At 44.7% G+C, this 15,685-nt stretch overlaps 1 protein-coding gene across 1 annotated transcript; it reads right to left on the reverse strand.

The window, feature by feature from the left end:
- Positions 1–1,864: 1,864 nt before the first annotated feature.
- Positions 1,865–4,572, reverse strand: MGP (matrix Gla protein; the record flags this gene model as incomplete). Its single annotated transcript, XM_079545156.1, has 4 exons — positions 1,865–2,189; positions 3,115–3,190; positions 4,308–4,343; positions 4,512–4,572. 4 exons carry the CDS (start codon positions 4,570–4,572, stop codon positions 2,051–2,053), a joined length of 312 nt encoding a protein of 103 aa, XP_079401282.1. The 3' UTR covers positions 1,865–2,050.
- Between the last annotated feature and the right edge of the window lie 11,113 nt (positions 4,573–15,685).

Consider the following 15,685-nt stretch of genomic DNA (forward strand, 5'->3'; position numbering starts at 1 on the left):
GACAAAACCTCAGCAACTGTCAGGGTGGAGTTTCCTATCAGAAGTGTTTTCAATAAATAAATCTGTTTTCTTCCCAAAGATTCATCTGCCAAGTTGGCGAAACCACAAAACATATTTCTGAAAAGATGTATGTTTCCTCTCTGGAAGGTAGATTTGGCTCTACATTTAATTTCATAGAATATTCAACAATTTGATACTTCATACCTTATAGACTTTGACAGCGTGCTGTCATATTTCCCATTTCTCTAATTTGCAGGTCACTGGGGAAACCTGAAGATGTGCAAAATGAAACAAGCTGTGCTGAGCTGAGATTGAGGATTTTACACCTGCACACCCCACACTGATGGGTATCCAAAGAGCTGTGGCTGCATCCTGCTGCCTCCAAGGCAGAGTGAGCAGAACAGATGGGTGGGAGCTGTTGTCTGTTGCTGTCTGTTGTTCTGGCTGTTGTCCCTGGTGCCACTGGGTGACAGAGTGACTACCAAGAAGGAGACCCACTGCCTCCTTCAGTCACTTGCCACTCCCAGAGGCCCATTGTATGACCTCCTCACCACATAGGACAGGACTTGCTCCTTGCTCCTCAGATCTGAATCTCTCGTTTGTCCCTTGCCTTTTCACAGAATGATTTGACGCCCAGCTATCCTCGCCTTCATGGGTTCAGAAAGACACAAGAGGAAACAAAAAGTATAAGGGAATACAGTGTTCAGTTTTGGGCCCCTTTCTACAAGAAATACATCAAGGCAGTGGAGAATGTCCAGAGTACAGCAATGAAGCTGCGAAGAATCTGAAGCACAAGTCTTATGAAGAGTGGCTAAGGGAACTGGTGTTGTTCAGTCTGGAGAAGAGGAGGCTCAGGAAAGGCCTTATCACTCTCTACAACAATCTGAAAGGAGGTGGTAGAGAGGTGGTGTTGGCTTCTTCTCCCAGGTAACAGCAATAGGACAAGAGGGAATGGCCTCAAGTTGCACCAGGGGAGGTTCAGATTGGATATCAGTAAAAACTTCCTCGAAAGAGCGGTGATGCACTGGAACAGGCTGCCCTGGGAGGTGTTGAAACAACTGTTTCTGAAGGTGTTCAAGAACAGGGCAGATGTCACACTGAGAGAAATGGTCTAGTGCAGTCACAGGCATGGGTTGATAATTGGACTCAATGATCCTACTGGTCTTTCCAACCCTAATGATTCTACAATTCAAACTGATTTTCTGTGTCAACAAGGAGAATTTATGTCTGCATTCTCGGTTTTATCTAAAGAAATAAAAAAATAATAATTTCCATATAATACTTCAAAGTAAAAGGCTAATGCTAAAGTTTTCTGGAAGAAAGGAGATAAAACAGCACTCCTAATGAAAATATGAATAAAATCTGGGCCACATGCTCCTTTCTGCAGAGGCACCATATACCAGGATCGAAGGGTGGCTGGGAGAACAAGGTGCCACTAGCAGGTTTTTTTCTGTCACTAGTTTTCATACCAACTTTGTCTTTAGGATTAAACAGACGCTTGGATGTTGTTTACTCCAGTGAGAAAATCTCAAAGAGATTTTGTTTTCAAAAAGTGCATCTCACCATGCCTTCTGAACACCAGACCATTTTAAAATGTCCTAAGGCTGGGAACTGAAATTTGCCAGTGATGTCTAAAATAAGTCAGCTGTAGGCCCCGGAGCAAAATAATTGTACATTCTTTTAAACCTCATATGACTGTGTGGTAAGGTTGTTTCCATTATGGTTGTTTCCATTATCTGCACCAGGTTCTATGATAAAGAAACTCAGCTTCTTCATGAAAAGTCATCCCCTAAAATACTGTGAGTCATGAGATGATAGTGTCAAACCAGCATTTATTGTGCAGCAAACACCCACATCCTGAACTCTCTCTGATCTCTACTACATCAGCTCAGCGCTAATTAACACAATGTAGGAATCCATGGCTACATGGGAGAGAAGCAGCAGGCAGGATAACATACAGGGACACAAGCAACTGAATATGTTTCAGAGCTACTGCTTTTCCTAGGAGGTTACCCTGAGGTCCAAGCCCCAGGGTGGGGACAGATCATCTTTACTTATTCCTCCTCCTCCCAAAATAGTGCCTGTAAGCAGCAGGATAGCCATGGTTAAGAGCATACTGTTCACACAGGTAGAAGTCCTCACAGATCTCCCTCTGACGTTCCTGAGGTGCCTTATTACGTTCCCTGATCCTGCAAAAAAAAAATTAGGGGTGTTATCTTAAATATCTGTCTATGGCCCTTTTCTGCCTTACCAGGTCTAAGGGTCCATCCCAGCCTCTACCACCAAGACCATGGCATTACAGTGTTCACCGTACTCAGGGTGTCAGTGTGACTACAGCAGGTGTGGTTGCCTTCCTAGGTAACCTTTTACTTCATGGCTAAGTAGGGTGGTGGGGATAAGAGGCTGACTCCTGTTTCGGCCCATTGCTGCAGGAGTAGTCCCCCAGTCAGATCCCTCCAGCTCTTCTCTGCTCTTCCCTAACCCCACACATGAAAAGAGGAGAGCAAGAAGCTTCCTGCTAAGGGCTATCTGAGACTGATGATAGCGTTTCCCTTCTGTGCCTCAGCCCTTATTTTCACAAGCCCTGCATAAGATGTAAAACAGCCTGTATCTGCGTTCTACAGATGAGGAAAAGAAGCTCACCAAAGGCTTTGCAATTTAGAAGAATTTATGCAAATAATGCACAAGTCTTGAGGACTGGAACAAGATCTCAAACTGAGCTTCCCTTCTGGCTGGCCCACACTGATTCCTTCTCCTTTTGCTACTCCTTCCTTCAGACAAATTTAAAAAGAACTCCTCCAATGCAGAACATGCCCTTGAATGCACGGACCCACTCTGCTTTCTGAGAGGTGTTCAGGAACAATATGGATGTAGTACTGAGGGACATGGTTAGTGGGCATGGTGGGGATGGGCTGATGGTTGGCCTAGATTACCCCAGTGATCTTTTGCAACCTTAATGATTCTATGGTTCATTCTCCCAGGATTGGCTCAAGCAGAAAGGGGGACTAAGGCTTCTGAGGAGTCACTGTGGCTTCTCCTCTGGTACTAGCCTATCACTGGCAAAGAGATATCTCTCGATGCTCCCACCCTCAGTGTTCTGATGCCATAACGTACCTCTCCTGAAGAACAGCTCTTAGTCCTGTGTCATCTCGTATGAAGCCATTGGCCCTTTGCCTGTTAAGGAAGGGGTCTGGAGAAGGCAAGAGGTGGTTCAGAGTAGATAAATACTTTTAGCAAGACCTGATTTCTACAAAGGCCTCTCCCGCATTTGTGACCGTCTCCTTGTCTGCCCTCCCACACACAGTGAGACCCAGGACCTTCTAATATTCTCTCCTGCCTGCCCTGCTGGCTCATTGACAAGCTCTCCCTTTGCAAATGCAATCTCTATGGAAGCACACACGCTGCTTTTGTTCTCCTGTTACTCAAGCCACCCTGGGGAAAGCTGCTGCCATAGCCCCCTCTGACTGGGTGGAGCTGGGACAAGAGATAGGTGCCAAGTGGCACAGACCAAGGGGAGGTCTGGGCACACACAGCAGAATTAGCAGGATTGTGAAGCTATGATGGAAAACAGGAAGGGCCTGAACAAGTTTATCTGCCTCCAAGGTTAGGCAATCACAGTGCAAAGGTCTCTGCGGAAATTTTGAAGTGAGGGGCCTGAAAGTGCCTTCTGTCCTTGCTGAGGAACAGCACAGTCCTATTGTAGCATGGAGGAGTCTTAGGCTTTGGCTCCCACTTGTGTTTCTGACTAGCTGCTTTGTGAAGTCATTCTCCCAGATGGTTCAGTTTCTTTTTAGCTTTGAACTCTCTGCTCGTTCCTAAGTGACTCTCCACCCTCACATGCTTCTCCTGCGACACTAACTCCTTCTTCCAGAACCAGGATCCCTCCTGCCCACACATCCCACCTGCTTCTTCCAAGGTGCAGAGAGTTGTGTTCTTCCCATCCTTGCATAGGATCAACCCATATTACTGGCTTCTGCATTACCCTCCTGAGGTTTTTGAGCAATATCCTTTTCTGGTACCATTCAACCTGATTTAGGTACATGCAACAGGGATCTAAACTCATGTCTCTGTGTTTTCCAGTTTTTATTATATTCATTGCAAAGCACAGCAGTTGCAATTGTGCCCAAACATGTGAACTCCATTTTAATCTTCTTCCTGTTTATCCTGACACTCTGTAACCCATTAAATTTAGTATCCCTGGACTGAGAGGTTCTGTCTATTTAATCCCCACAGTAAAGTATAAAGAAATGGCCTTGGAGATGTCTGTGGTGCACTTTGAATTCAAGAAAATAGTAAAGCAGTCTTACTGAGATACTCATGGGATTCCATGCTCTCATGGGACTCTGGGGAAAGAAAGAGTACAACATGTGTAAGTCACATGAAATTCACTGTTTTTTAGACCAGAAGAACACATCTGCAGGGTTAAAGGTGAATGTAACACATCAGAACAGACCCAAAGATGTCTGCAGCATTGGAGTCATTGCTCCACCCAGTAAAAGAAGCTTACCTACCATAGCAAGTAGCAGCCATGACCAAGACGGCCAGGAGCACAAGGACAACGGGAGCACGCATTGTGCAAGGACTCTCTCACTCTGTCTCTTGCTGTGCCTCACTCTCTTCCCACTGAAGGCAGACAGAGCCTTCCTGCAAAATTAACAGTGGAATGTTTATTATGAAAACAGATCCAGGAGGGATGAAAGAATCTGAGGAAGGCAAATGCTGGTTGGTACGCATGCTATATGGAGCCATTACAACACAGCTTCTATTAGCAGATTGAGTCAGGCTTCAGTAAGGAGGGAGCATACCTCTTCCTCTCTTGGTTTAGGGACAGATGCCATAATTCACAGGCAAGCATGTCCAGCACTCCACACTCAGGAACCGGCCGCAAGTGGAAGGAATTCCAGGGGCTGCCAGGGGCCCGCAGGGAGAGGCATGTGCTGATCCCAAATGTACATGTTTGTCTTTCATATTTTACTTTTGATCCACTCTTTTTGCCCTCGCCATTCTCTGTCTGGATAAATAGAGCCCAGACTGTCCTGGCAGCTCTGCTGGGGGAGATGTAGGGAATAAGGCACCAGGCACTTCCCCTACATTCAGCTGCCCCTTCCTCCAGGTCCCAATGCCCTCCCAGCCTGAAGGATGCTGGAGCAAGAAGTCAGCACTGCAAGCAGTGATACAGAAGGATTCCTTCTGCTGAAAGGACCGTGATATTTGAGACAACAGCAGCACCTAAAGTGCTATCTCAGCACTCTTCACCGTGATCCTGCACTGCTCTTCTAGCCCAAGGGTCAACATCTTTCTGAAAGGAGATGTGTTTCAGGACTGCTGTCACCAGCAGCCTTTGTCCCACTGGATACCAAATTCAGAAGTCATAGAATCATAGGATTGATTAAGTTAGAAGGGACCTTTAAAAGCCATCCAGTCCAACTCCCCTGCAATGAACGGGGACACTATAGCTAAATCCAGGTGCTCAGTGCCCCTCCAGCCTGACCTTGAATGTCTCCAGGGATAGGGCATCCATCACCTCTCTGGGTGGCCAGTGGAATGCTTTTCAGGCAGGACTTGTCTCCCAGGCCAGCAGTCTCTGGGAGCATTACTTCACCTGCTAGCACCAAAGGAGCACGTCTGGGACCAATGTTATGGGCAGCAGTGATGGACATAAGGTGGCAGTTTGACTTTCCAGCTCTGTGGTACAATAAGAGGGAATTAAATGGGAAGGGGCGGGGAGGGTAGTTTTTACAGAGATGGCTGTTGGATGAAAAGAAAAGGGGAGTGGTTACCAGAGGCAAGGCAGTGAGGAGAGGTGGGTACTCAGTGACTGCCATCATTCCCATGGCAGCGGTGGGGCTGGGACTGTGCAAGCTGCAAAGTGCAGCTCAGTCCCCCACCATCAGCACCTTCTATATTATCCACATCATGCCCATTCGGTGCTCAGCCTAAAATCAGGGTGAATTAGGGTGTGCCTGAAAGAAATCTGCTCTAGGAGAACTGAGACTTGTCTTCTGTCCCTGTGCCCCGCCACTCTGGTCTCTTTAAGAATTCTCTGCTCTAGGATTGTTTGCATTCCTTGGAGCCCGGAGTTTTTGAGTTAGTGCTGAATGTGGATTTTGTAGGTTTCCTGAATGTTCTGTACAGCCTGTCAGCTCTGCGAACTGCCAAGAAATGTAGGCTTGATGGACAGAACCTAGCAGGAGAACTGTGGGGCACAGAGAAGAAGGTACTGAGAGTACTTCGGAATGAAAGTGATGCTACACACTGGGAAACTCCAACAGACTTTTCAGCCAAACTGTCTTTATTTACCTATCTTCACTCTGGGCAGAGCCCTCTACTCTCTGGAATACTCCACTACAATTTCAGAATCTCACAGATCCCTGGAGTATCTCATGCAATCTCCACAGGAGAAATGCTGCAAACATCCTTTAACTCAAATGTTTAATTTTTCTCCACAAAAGCAATGCATTTTCCAAGGGATCAATGAACGTTCTGGCTCTATACCAAAAACTTGACTTCAGGGAGCATTTTACCCTGGGAAGAATGATCTCCTGTTCATTCTGCCTGCACCCTGGATTTTCCAGCACACACCTCCCCTCCCCAGCATCACTGAGCTGCCCCACATGTAGTACATGGTGTGGCACTCTGAGCCAAATCTCCTTTCGTTCTAGTAGCATCCACTGGTTAGAACTACAGAAAGAGAAGGTGAGATGAACCGCCAGCAAATGCCTGAGGGATTTCCACAGTTCCCCCTAAAAAGGGATATTCAGAAAAGCAGCCCTCTGTCCCGTTTCCTGCTGAAATGGAGAACCACAGTTTTACACAAGACACAGCAACCACTCCTAGCAGTTTGCAGCTGTGAAGCCTCAGAAAGGCATTATAGCAAGCAGCCATCCAGGCAAAGCGAGGCAGTCCCTGCGTACTCACAGAGCCGTTCTTTCCAGCCAGCCTGCAGCTCGTCCAAGGGGCAGCTCTTCCAGCGTCCTGGGCCCTGCACGGAAAAAGAAGGGCCTTTTATTTATTAGCATTGATGAGTGACTCCTCCCCCTTCTGTTTCCCACTCTCGATCCACCCTCAAGCTTCCACCTTCTCAGTCAAAACACCTTCAGCCCTCTGCCAGGAAATAAAAACTTCAAGCCAATAGCGAGAGGAGGGAACCAGAGCAGGCACTGAGGGTGAGGGAGGCACAGCCCAAGCTGCCTTTCTGCGCCCATAAACAGAGGTCCAAGGACAAGCTCAGTCTCCCTCTTTTCTATGCCCACCCTGATCAAAACCATGGTGCTGGCTAGGGCACCTGTTGATCCATAGGGAGCAGGAGGTCTTCTCCCATTTCCTTTCATGCTCTTTTTGCAACTGGTTCCCCCTCCTCCAGACCCACAACAGAGCTAGACTAGCCATTGGAAAACCCAGGACAGGTGCCGGCTGGGTTGGGATACTGGAGTCCTTGTTTCCTGGCTCTGTAAACACACCCAAGATACCCAGGTCAGGTGCCCATGTGCACCACACCAGGATGCCAAGCCTATGCACGAACCCATGCCAGCAGTGCTCCAGCTCAGCCAAGCTCCATATCTCTCCTGTGCTGAGGACTCCGTGTCTGGACACTGTGCTCAGGTGAGGTCTCACCAGCAGAGAGCAGAGGGGCAGGATCACCTTCCTCACCCTGCTGGCTATGCTACTTTTGGTGCAGCCCAATCCATGGTTGGATTTCTGGGCTGTGAGGGCACACTGCTGGCTCCAGTTTTGACTGTGGAAAGTTCAGACCTGTCTGTGGCACAATGGTACCACATTATGTGTGTCCTTGCACAAGCAAGAGACTGATGGAGACTGAGAACAGAAACCTGACATGGAAATTCCTGGTTTGGAATCATGCCATTACTGCTACAGACAGCTTGCAAAGCATTAGGGTGATGCAGGAAGGAAAGCTCTGCCCTGATCTCTGAAATGTCAGAGGAGAGCTGGAGCTCTGTCTTCTTATTTAATTCTTGCCAGTACAAGAGAGAAGGAGTAAAATGTTCCCTGTATATCCTGAGGGTATTGGAGTCATTGTCACAAACTACCTCTGAAAAGCAGTGGAAAGAGCAGAACATCTTTTGTGCTCCCTCTGCTGCCTCTCAGGTACTGCTGAGTATTCAGCCCTGTGCTACACAGCACCCTGAGGGAAACTGAGGCATAGAAGTTCTGATTGTTCTCAACTATACTGAATATCTTTGGCCACAGTACCATCTGGCACTCTATTAGTTAAATCAGATAAGATAGGCATTAAAGTCAAAACTGTGAGATGATAAGGAAGCAGACAAATGGGACAGAAGTTTGAGCAGTGGAAAGGAGAAATGTTGAGAAACTGCCATTTGAGTACATCTTTGAATTGTCTTAACTGAATATTTCCTTTAATGACTGCTCAGAAAGGGAATACTTGCTGAGGAGGCTAGCTGATGACACAAAGTGATAAGGGAACATCAGTGGAAGGGATGACTGAGAGTTCCTAGAGAAGGAGAGGAAAAAAGGGCTGTTTTGAAAATAGAGAAGGAAAGTAAAGGAACAGCTCATTGAGCTCAATGAAAAGATAGACTTTGTTTTCAATGAGTGTGCTGCAGTAAGCACTAGGAAGGTAGAATTATTTAAGCCACTCTGATTGCCTCTAGGAAGGCTTTGGCACTTGCTGAGCACTACATCAGGGAAATAAACTCCACCAGCTCCATTGCATTCATGGCATTTCAAAAGTGAGTTCCAAACCCAGGATGCCCAGAGTACCAAGAACTGAACACACTGATCTGGACAGCCCTTTCCAAGCTCACTCCCATGTTTCAGGATGTAAGTTAGTCAGCCACCACATGGGCTACAGCTTAGTGATTTCTCAACGTGATAAACAAGTGCTTTTTGGAACAACTAGTTCTGCAGCACATGAGAAAACAAGACTTTATTTTTACTTTTTCATTTAGTCCTAAGTAATGCCTAGGAATAGATCCAAGGAGCAAGTATAATTCAGCCACTAAGTAACAGTGTCTGAGTATCCACAATATAATTAAAGTCAACAACCTCATGAAATAAATCATGCTGAAAACTAGCATACTGACACTAAGCTTTAGAAAGAGGGGTGATTTTTAAACACAGAAGCTAGTCAGAAGAGTATGAAATAAAAATAAATGGAACACATTTCAGACATTTAAAGAACTTGATATCCGTATCTGAGTGTGTGCTAGTTTTGGCAACAAACTCACTCCACTACCCGATATTAACCCGACAGCTAGTTCAAAAACCCGTTGTTCAACCTGGGAAAAACACAAATTTAGACATTTCAAAACGAGATTTAAAAATTCTCAAAAATTAAAAGAAATGGTGTACATATAAACCAGAGAAATCTAGTTTCACAAAAAACAAACAAAAAAATTATTTCAAAATAATCAACATGATTCATTTCCATTTCAGTCGTAGGGATTAATGAGTAATTTCATAAGAAGTAACCTTTGTTTTCCTTTTGCTTAAAATACTTGAATACGTATCTTTGAAATCAGTTTCTACCTTTTCCCTGAGAAGAATTTTGTCACCAGCTTTACAGCTTTGTGCAAAAAGAAGATTATAGTGGGAAAATACCTACTGGTTCTAATTGACATTCATTCTAACAAAGCAAATACGCCATGCACAGTCTTACGAGTATTTTAGAAACTAACACCTGAAGTTTATAAGTAGTGTCAGTCTTCTATGGAGAAGGACAAAGATCCCCATGCCAGCTCATAGTTATTTTCTTTCATGCTTCCTCCGAAGTTTTAGACCAAGATCACTTTAGAAATTCCCTTTTCCGTGCCACATGATGACTTTCAGTGAGTTTGCCCAGCAACATATGTGGAACACATTCTCGTATTCAAGCTGACTGGTTGCTCAGTAGACCAGTGCCAAGGAGTAGGACTGAAGTTAAATGCCATGAAAAGGCCCAGAACTTTCCTCTCTGATCAAATCCAGAGGTAAAATGATCAGTCTTCCTTCGCTTGCTGTATTCTACAGAACCTGGGCTTGTATCCCCATCAGCCACTTTCATAAAAAGAGGTTTCCAATTTGTGAGCTGTAAGGTTTCTTTGGTTGTTGGTTGGTTGGTTGGTTAGTTGATTGACAGATTGGGTTTTTTAGCTGCTGTATGCTACTAATTTTTTAGCTGCTGTCTGCTGTTGGCGACTAATTTTTAATCTGTTGTGATTCAGACCAGGTATAAATTCACAGCCATTGTCTATGGAGTTGTAATCCTCGAAGTCACTTCTTGTAATCCATCAGACCTAAAAATGAAGCCCAGTGTCCTGGAAAAATCTCAAGCCGGATATAAAAACAGGAATGTTTGGGGTCAGCAGCACAGTTCAATGCGAAGTCATTACTTTCCACTTTTGCTTGCTGCTCAAGCCTTCAACTCCAATACATAGCACTCTCCATGAAATATCATTTATTTAGCTCAAATACCAACTCTTCATGTTTGGCCAGGACTTCCCAGAACAGCTGTATTTGCCTGAAACATTGAGAAAAATATTACTGGTAACGGGAAATTCATAGCACAGAAGAGCAGAATTTCACAGAAGCCAGACCAAGGATATTTAATTCACTGAAAAAAAAAAAAGGTAACCAAAGCGTTCAGGGCTAAAAACTAACTCTACTGCTTACTTTGGCTTCACCTCCACCCACCCACACACATCCACATAGACCAAGCCTATTTCTTCTACTGTCTGGGAAGGAAGGAAGAGAAAGGATATTGTTAATATTTGGATGTTGAAAACATTGGCAGAGGCTCCTTTGTGGGGATTAAACAATACAAGTAACTAACATTGCTTATACTCCCAGTATCCCATTAAAAACCAAGCAAAGAAAAAATTTGAAATCTGACTGTAAAAACAGAGCATACTTCTGGGTCGCACTCTTGTGGGAAAGGGGTGCAGAAATCACTCCTCCTTGTCCATTCCCAACCCTTTCACTTCACCACATGAACACAAAAATGTCCTGACGTGATTCATTCCTTGGGATCAGATGAGATTTGCCCACCATATTTCCTGTACAGACATGCAGAGCGATAAGAAAGCAGCTGCTGTTTCACTTTGCTCATCCATCTGGTAAATAAAAAAGAAAAATATTGTGACTTTTTTAACCACTGAACTTAGATAGCATGACAGTGAACTTAGATAGTGAACTTAGATCCAAAATCTGCCAGTACTTGTGAAGTCCAGATCAGACTGAAACATTTCTGTGCTGTCTTGAATGCAGGAGACCGCTGAAATATTTACAAGCACTACTGCTTTTTTGCTCTGTTTTCGGTTCAGTACATGTATAGCATCATAAATTTTGTCTTTAGTAAGTAAATAACATTTTCTGTGACATACCAAGCCCTGATCTTGGGCTCTGTTTGTTGTCAGGAGCTGATAGGCTTCAAAGGAAGATTGGAGGACTGGAGGGAAATGTGTGATACCCAGCTAATTGTGAAATAAAGTTTGTGGTGAGAAGAAAGACTTTCTTATCTCTTGAAGAATTAAGTCTGATTCTTCTTATCTTCTGGTGCATAACTACAAATGATATTAATGTTCCTAACATCACATACCTGCCAAGACCAGATGACCTTCGATAATAATGAATTTCATGCACTAATTATACTCTCTTTGGAGATATATTTATTGTTTATTAAATCTTCCTATTATTTTTACAAAGAAACATTGTTCTCATAAAGCAGGAAATAATTTTGAAAGGAGAACAAAAGATAGATCAATTTTTATTGCTTTTGAATTTGTTTTCTCTTCTTCATGAAATGGCACTGGATCCAGAATTCATTGCTTTACCGGGGATAATGACTTTATCACTAGAAGCCATAACTTCCTTTACACTGTAAAAGAAGCAATTGGTATAAATGGAACGAGAGATCTGGATGTGGAAGCACTTGGAAGAAAGGCAGAAGAAGGGCTACAAGAACAGCACATAGTGATGGCACCCTTGATTAGGAGATTGTTAAGTTCCCAGCACAACATCAAATAATTAGAGATGACAGTGCTATGAAAAAGAATGAGAATGAACCATAACATACGTAGATGAGGAGACAAAAAACAGTAAGATGTAATGATACTCAGAGGTGGGAAAAGGTGTAGAGACAAAAGACCACAAATACTGTCAGTTCCTGAAGGATGTTGAAAATGCGTCTAAAATGAGCATGTAGTAATCAAGCTATGAAAAACCCAGGGTGACATAATGAAGACTGTAGAACCCTGCATTCTATGTCACTGCAAGGAAACCAAACATTATGACAAACATGTCCTGCTGTTTGTGACTATGTGGTTATGAATATTTGTCTGAATGAGCGAAATCAATGTGGTTTGAAACAAAGCCTTCCCTTCTTATAGTGTCTCACACTGATTTCTGTTACTCCACTACTGCAACTTCATTCAGTACAAACTGAGGTACCAAAATGTACCATACTGACATTTTATGATATCTTCAGTATGAAAAAGTCTTCTGCCAAAAGCATCTCATGCCATTGTGTAGCTTTGGCAGTGGTCTATGTGATAAGAAACTTTCCTCAGAGCTCTTCTCTCTTTGACTCAGAGCTCTTCCCTCTTTCTAAACAGATGCCATGGGCAAATCCAGATCAAATACACAAAAAGAGCACCAGTGCTGCAGGTATAAGGTGACATTCTTGGACTCAGCCTCCTCCCTCACTTGTCTTGGTCAACGTTGTTTGGGGTCCACTGTGATGACATTGATCACCCATTTTTCTCACTGTATGTGATAAAGGATGGCATTTTAAAATTCAGTAGCAGAACCAAAATCACTAGAGGTTTTTCCTTAGTAGGACTTTTCATTAAAGACTTTCACCAACAAAGAGAATTTGTCCTTCCTGGGCCTTTAACTAAACAGATTTTTCCCCTTTGTTCTACCAATGGGTTCCATAGGCGATACTTCCTAGCTCCCAATAAGCTGTATACTATTGAGATTTCTACCTTTACAGACTCCTTCTTACAGCCACATTTACACTGGAATGTGATGTTCTGTGTTTACCAGTAAGATACACCGGATGAGTCATATGTTCAGTACACAAGCATTTACAACACTGATGGCTGGCTAAGCCTAAGATTAGTGAGGATATTATTTAATTTTCTTAAAGCAGATATTGCATGAGAGCCTCTGTTGTGTATATATTATTTACCAAACATCCGTAGACATCTGTAGAATGAGCCTTCTCCCATATTACTTGTCCAGCCATGAGGTTCAATTAATCCAGGTGCAAGGTCTTGCACCTGGGTTGTGGCATCCCCCACTACCAGTACAAGCTGGGGGATGAAAGAACAGAGCAGAGTCCTGCCAAAAAGGACGTGGGGGTACTGGTGGATGGCAGCTGGACATGAGCCAGCGGTGTGCCCTTGCAGCCCAGAAAGCCACCCACACCCTGGGCTGCAACCAAAGGAGCATGGTCAGCACAGCAAGAGAGGTGACCCTGCCCCTCTGCTCTGCACTTGTGAGTCCTCACCTGAGTACAGTGTTCAAAAAGTGGAATCCTCAGTATGGGAGAGACATGGACCTGATAAAGCACATCCAGAGAAGGGCCATAGAAATGATCCAATGGATGGAACACCTTCCTATGAGAACAGGCCAAGGGAGCTGGGGCTGTTCAGCATGGAAAAAAGAAGGCTCCACGGAGATCAGAGAGGGCCTTTTGGTGCCTAATGGGGAGCTGTAAAAAGGAAGGGGACAGACTCTTCAGCAGAGCCTGTTGGGACAGGACAAGGGGAAGTGGTTTAAAATTAATAGAGGGGAGATTTAGATTGGATGTAAGGAAAAAGTTTTTTATAGTTAAGGTGGTAAGGCACTGGCTGCCCAGAGAGGCAATAGATGCCCTATCCCCAGAGACACCCAAGGTCAGGTTGGGGGTACTCTTAGCACCATATAGTGTCCTTGTTCATTGCAGGGGAAGTGGACTAATGACTGCAAAAGGTCCCTTCCAACTCAAATGATTCTATCATTCTATGATCTACCTGTCACTTTAACTCTTTGAGGGAGGCAACTGTCTTTCTCAATAATCATTTCACTGGAGAACCTGCTGGATCACCCAATCAATAAAAAAATACTCTCTAGCTCTTACAAAGACCTTTGTCCGTTTTGAGACCTAAGCACACACCTGAAATGAACAGCTAACTCCAGTAAGGTCTACAGTCAAATGAGTTTCTCCCAGACAATCCCCCAAGGGCTTAATGAACAGTAAAATCTTGTTTGTGCTGAGTTCTGTACAAGCCCAAGAAGGGAGCGATGTGTTGTTAGTTACGTGCCTGTCCTTGTTCCTCCACAGGAGATGCCTGTCTGGCAGGAGCACTTTTCTCAGCCAAGGACCCTTTTATCACCAGTTGGCCTCCCAAGCCTCGAGCTTGGTGATGACAGATGATGATATGCAGGTGTCCCAAAGGCTTGGACATCCAGTTCACCTTCTTCTTCATCCCCTGGAGCTCTTTTCCGTGTTAACTGATGTCTCTGCCCACCTATGTGCTATCAGTATAGTGATAATCTGTTGCTGTTCTCCGGTAACATATCACAGATGCTGGGATGCTACACAGAAGCCAGCTGAAGCCTCTGTACCCTGATGCCCCTCTCAGGATTCTGCCATCTCCATGTTTTGAGCATTTGGGGGCAGGTGGCATTTCTTTTTCTCCCAGCCCTGTCCTCTGTGCTGTTGGTTGGGAGTATTTGCTTCTTTTCCCAACCACCTGTGAATTCTGTGAGTGGATGGTGGGGCTGGGAGAAAACCAGCAGAGGAAAGTGTTCATCTGGAAACAAAGCCCCCTCCCACATATGCTTCCCAAACCTGGCATGTCTCTACCTGTCAAAGGGAAATTCACAGAGACAGATTTAATACATCAAAAATAAACAAACCAGTGCCAAGCCTTAAGCTTGGTTGTCACAGCTATGAATAGCAGCTAGCCAATTTGAGGACTTTGGGTTTGTGTGCATGATGGGTTCCTAGCACAAGGACAGACGGTCAGGTTAAGCCCAGCCCAAATGAAAGCGAGCACTCCTTCTTGGATATTCAAAAAGTAGGCACAGGGATGCCAGAGAGCTTGGCACCTTGCAAGGCACTGGGAGGTAAGGAGGTAACGGCGTGTTATGGTCAGAACCACTGCATTCTGGCATAACAAAGCTAATGGTGTGACTTTTGGACTTTTCTTCTCTGGCCAACACCTAGTTTCACTAAACCAGTTCCAGGATTCACAGACCAAGCAGAAGTGTATTTGTGAACAGGGTCCTCATGGTGAGGCAAAAAATCCATTCCCTTGTGTTGCAACATGTTGCTTCACTATCTCTGGGAAGAAGGGTGTCTGGTGGATTCTTATTCCCAGTTTGCCTGTGATATTTCTAGAAGGGAGTGCCTGGAGCACGTGCACTGTGGCAGCCACCTTCCCTCGGGAGCAGCAGGGTTGGGCTTGGGACAACAATGCCTCTAGTGTAAGGGATAGGAAAACAGAGAAATAAACTCATAGCCGGAGTCCAAAGGCCGCCCCTCACAAAAAAAAGATGGGGAGTGAGAAGGGAGAGGGGTGCAGGTACACTGTGTTCCATCCTTAGAGACTGCGAGGGTCTGCGTAGTTGTTTGCACCCATGAAAGTCTCCATGCAGAAAAGAGAAGGCAGAAAGACAGGAGAGAGGTTTTGGATACTGAGGACAGCCCTGCTGTGTTTCTCAGGGTACCCTGTTC

This window comes from Tetrao urogallus (genome assembly GCF_951394365.1).
Source record: "Tetrao urogallus genome assembly, chromosome: 1".
In the NCBI taxonomy this organism is placed as follows: domain Eukaryota; kingdom Metazoa; phylum Chordata; class Aves; order Galliformes; family Phasianidae; genus Tetrao; species Tetrao urogallus.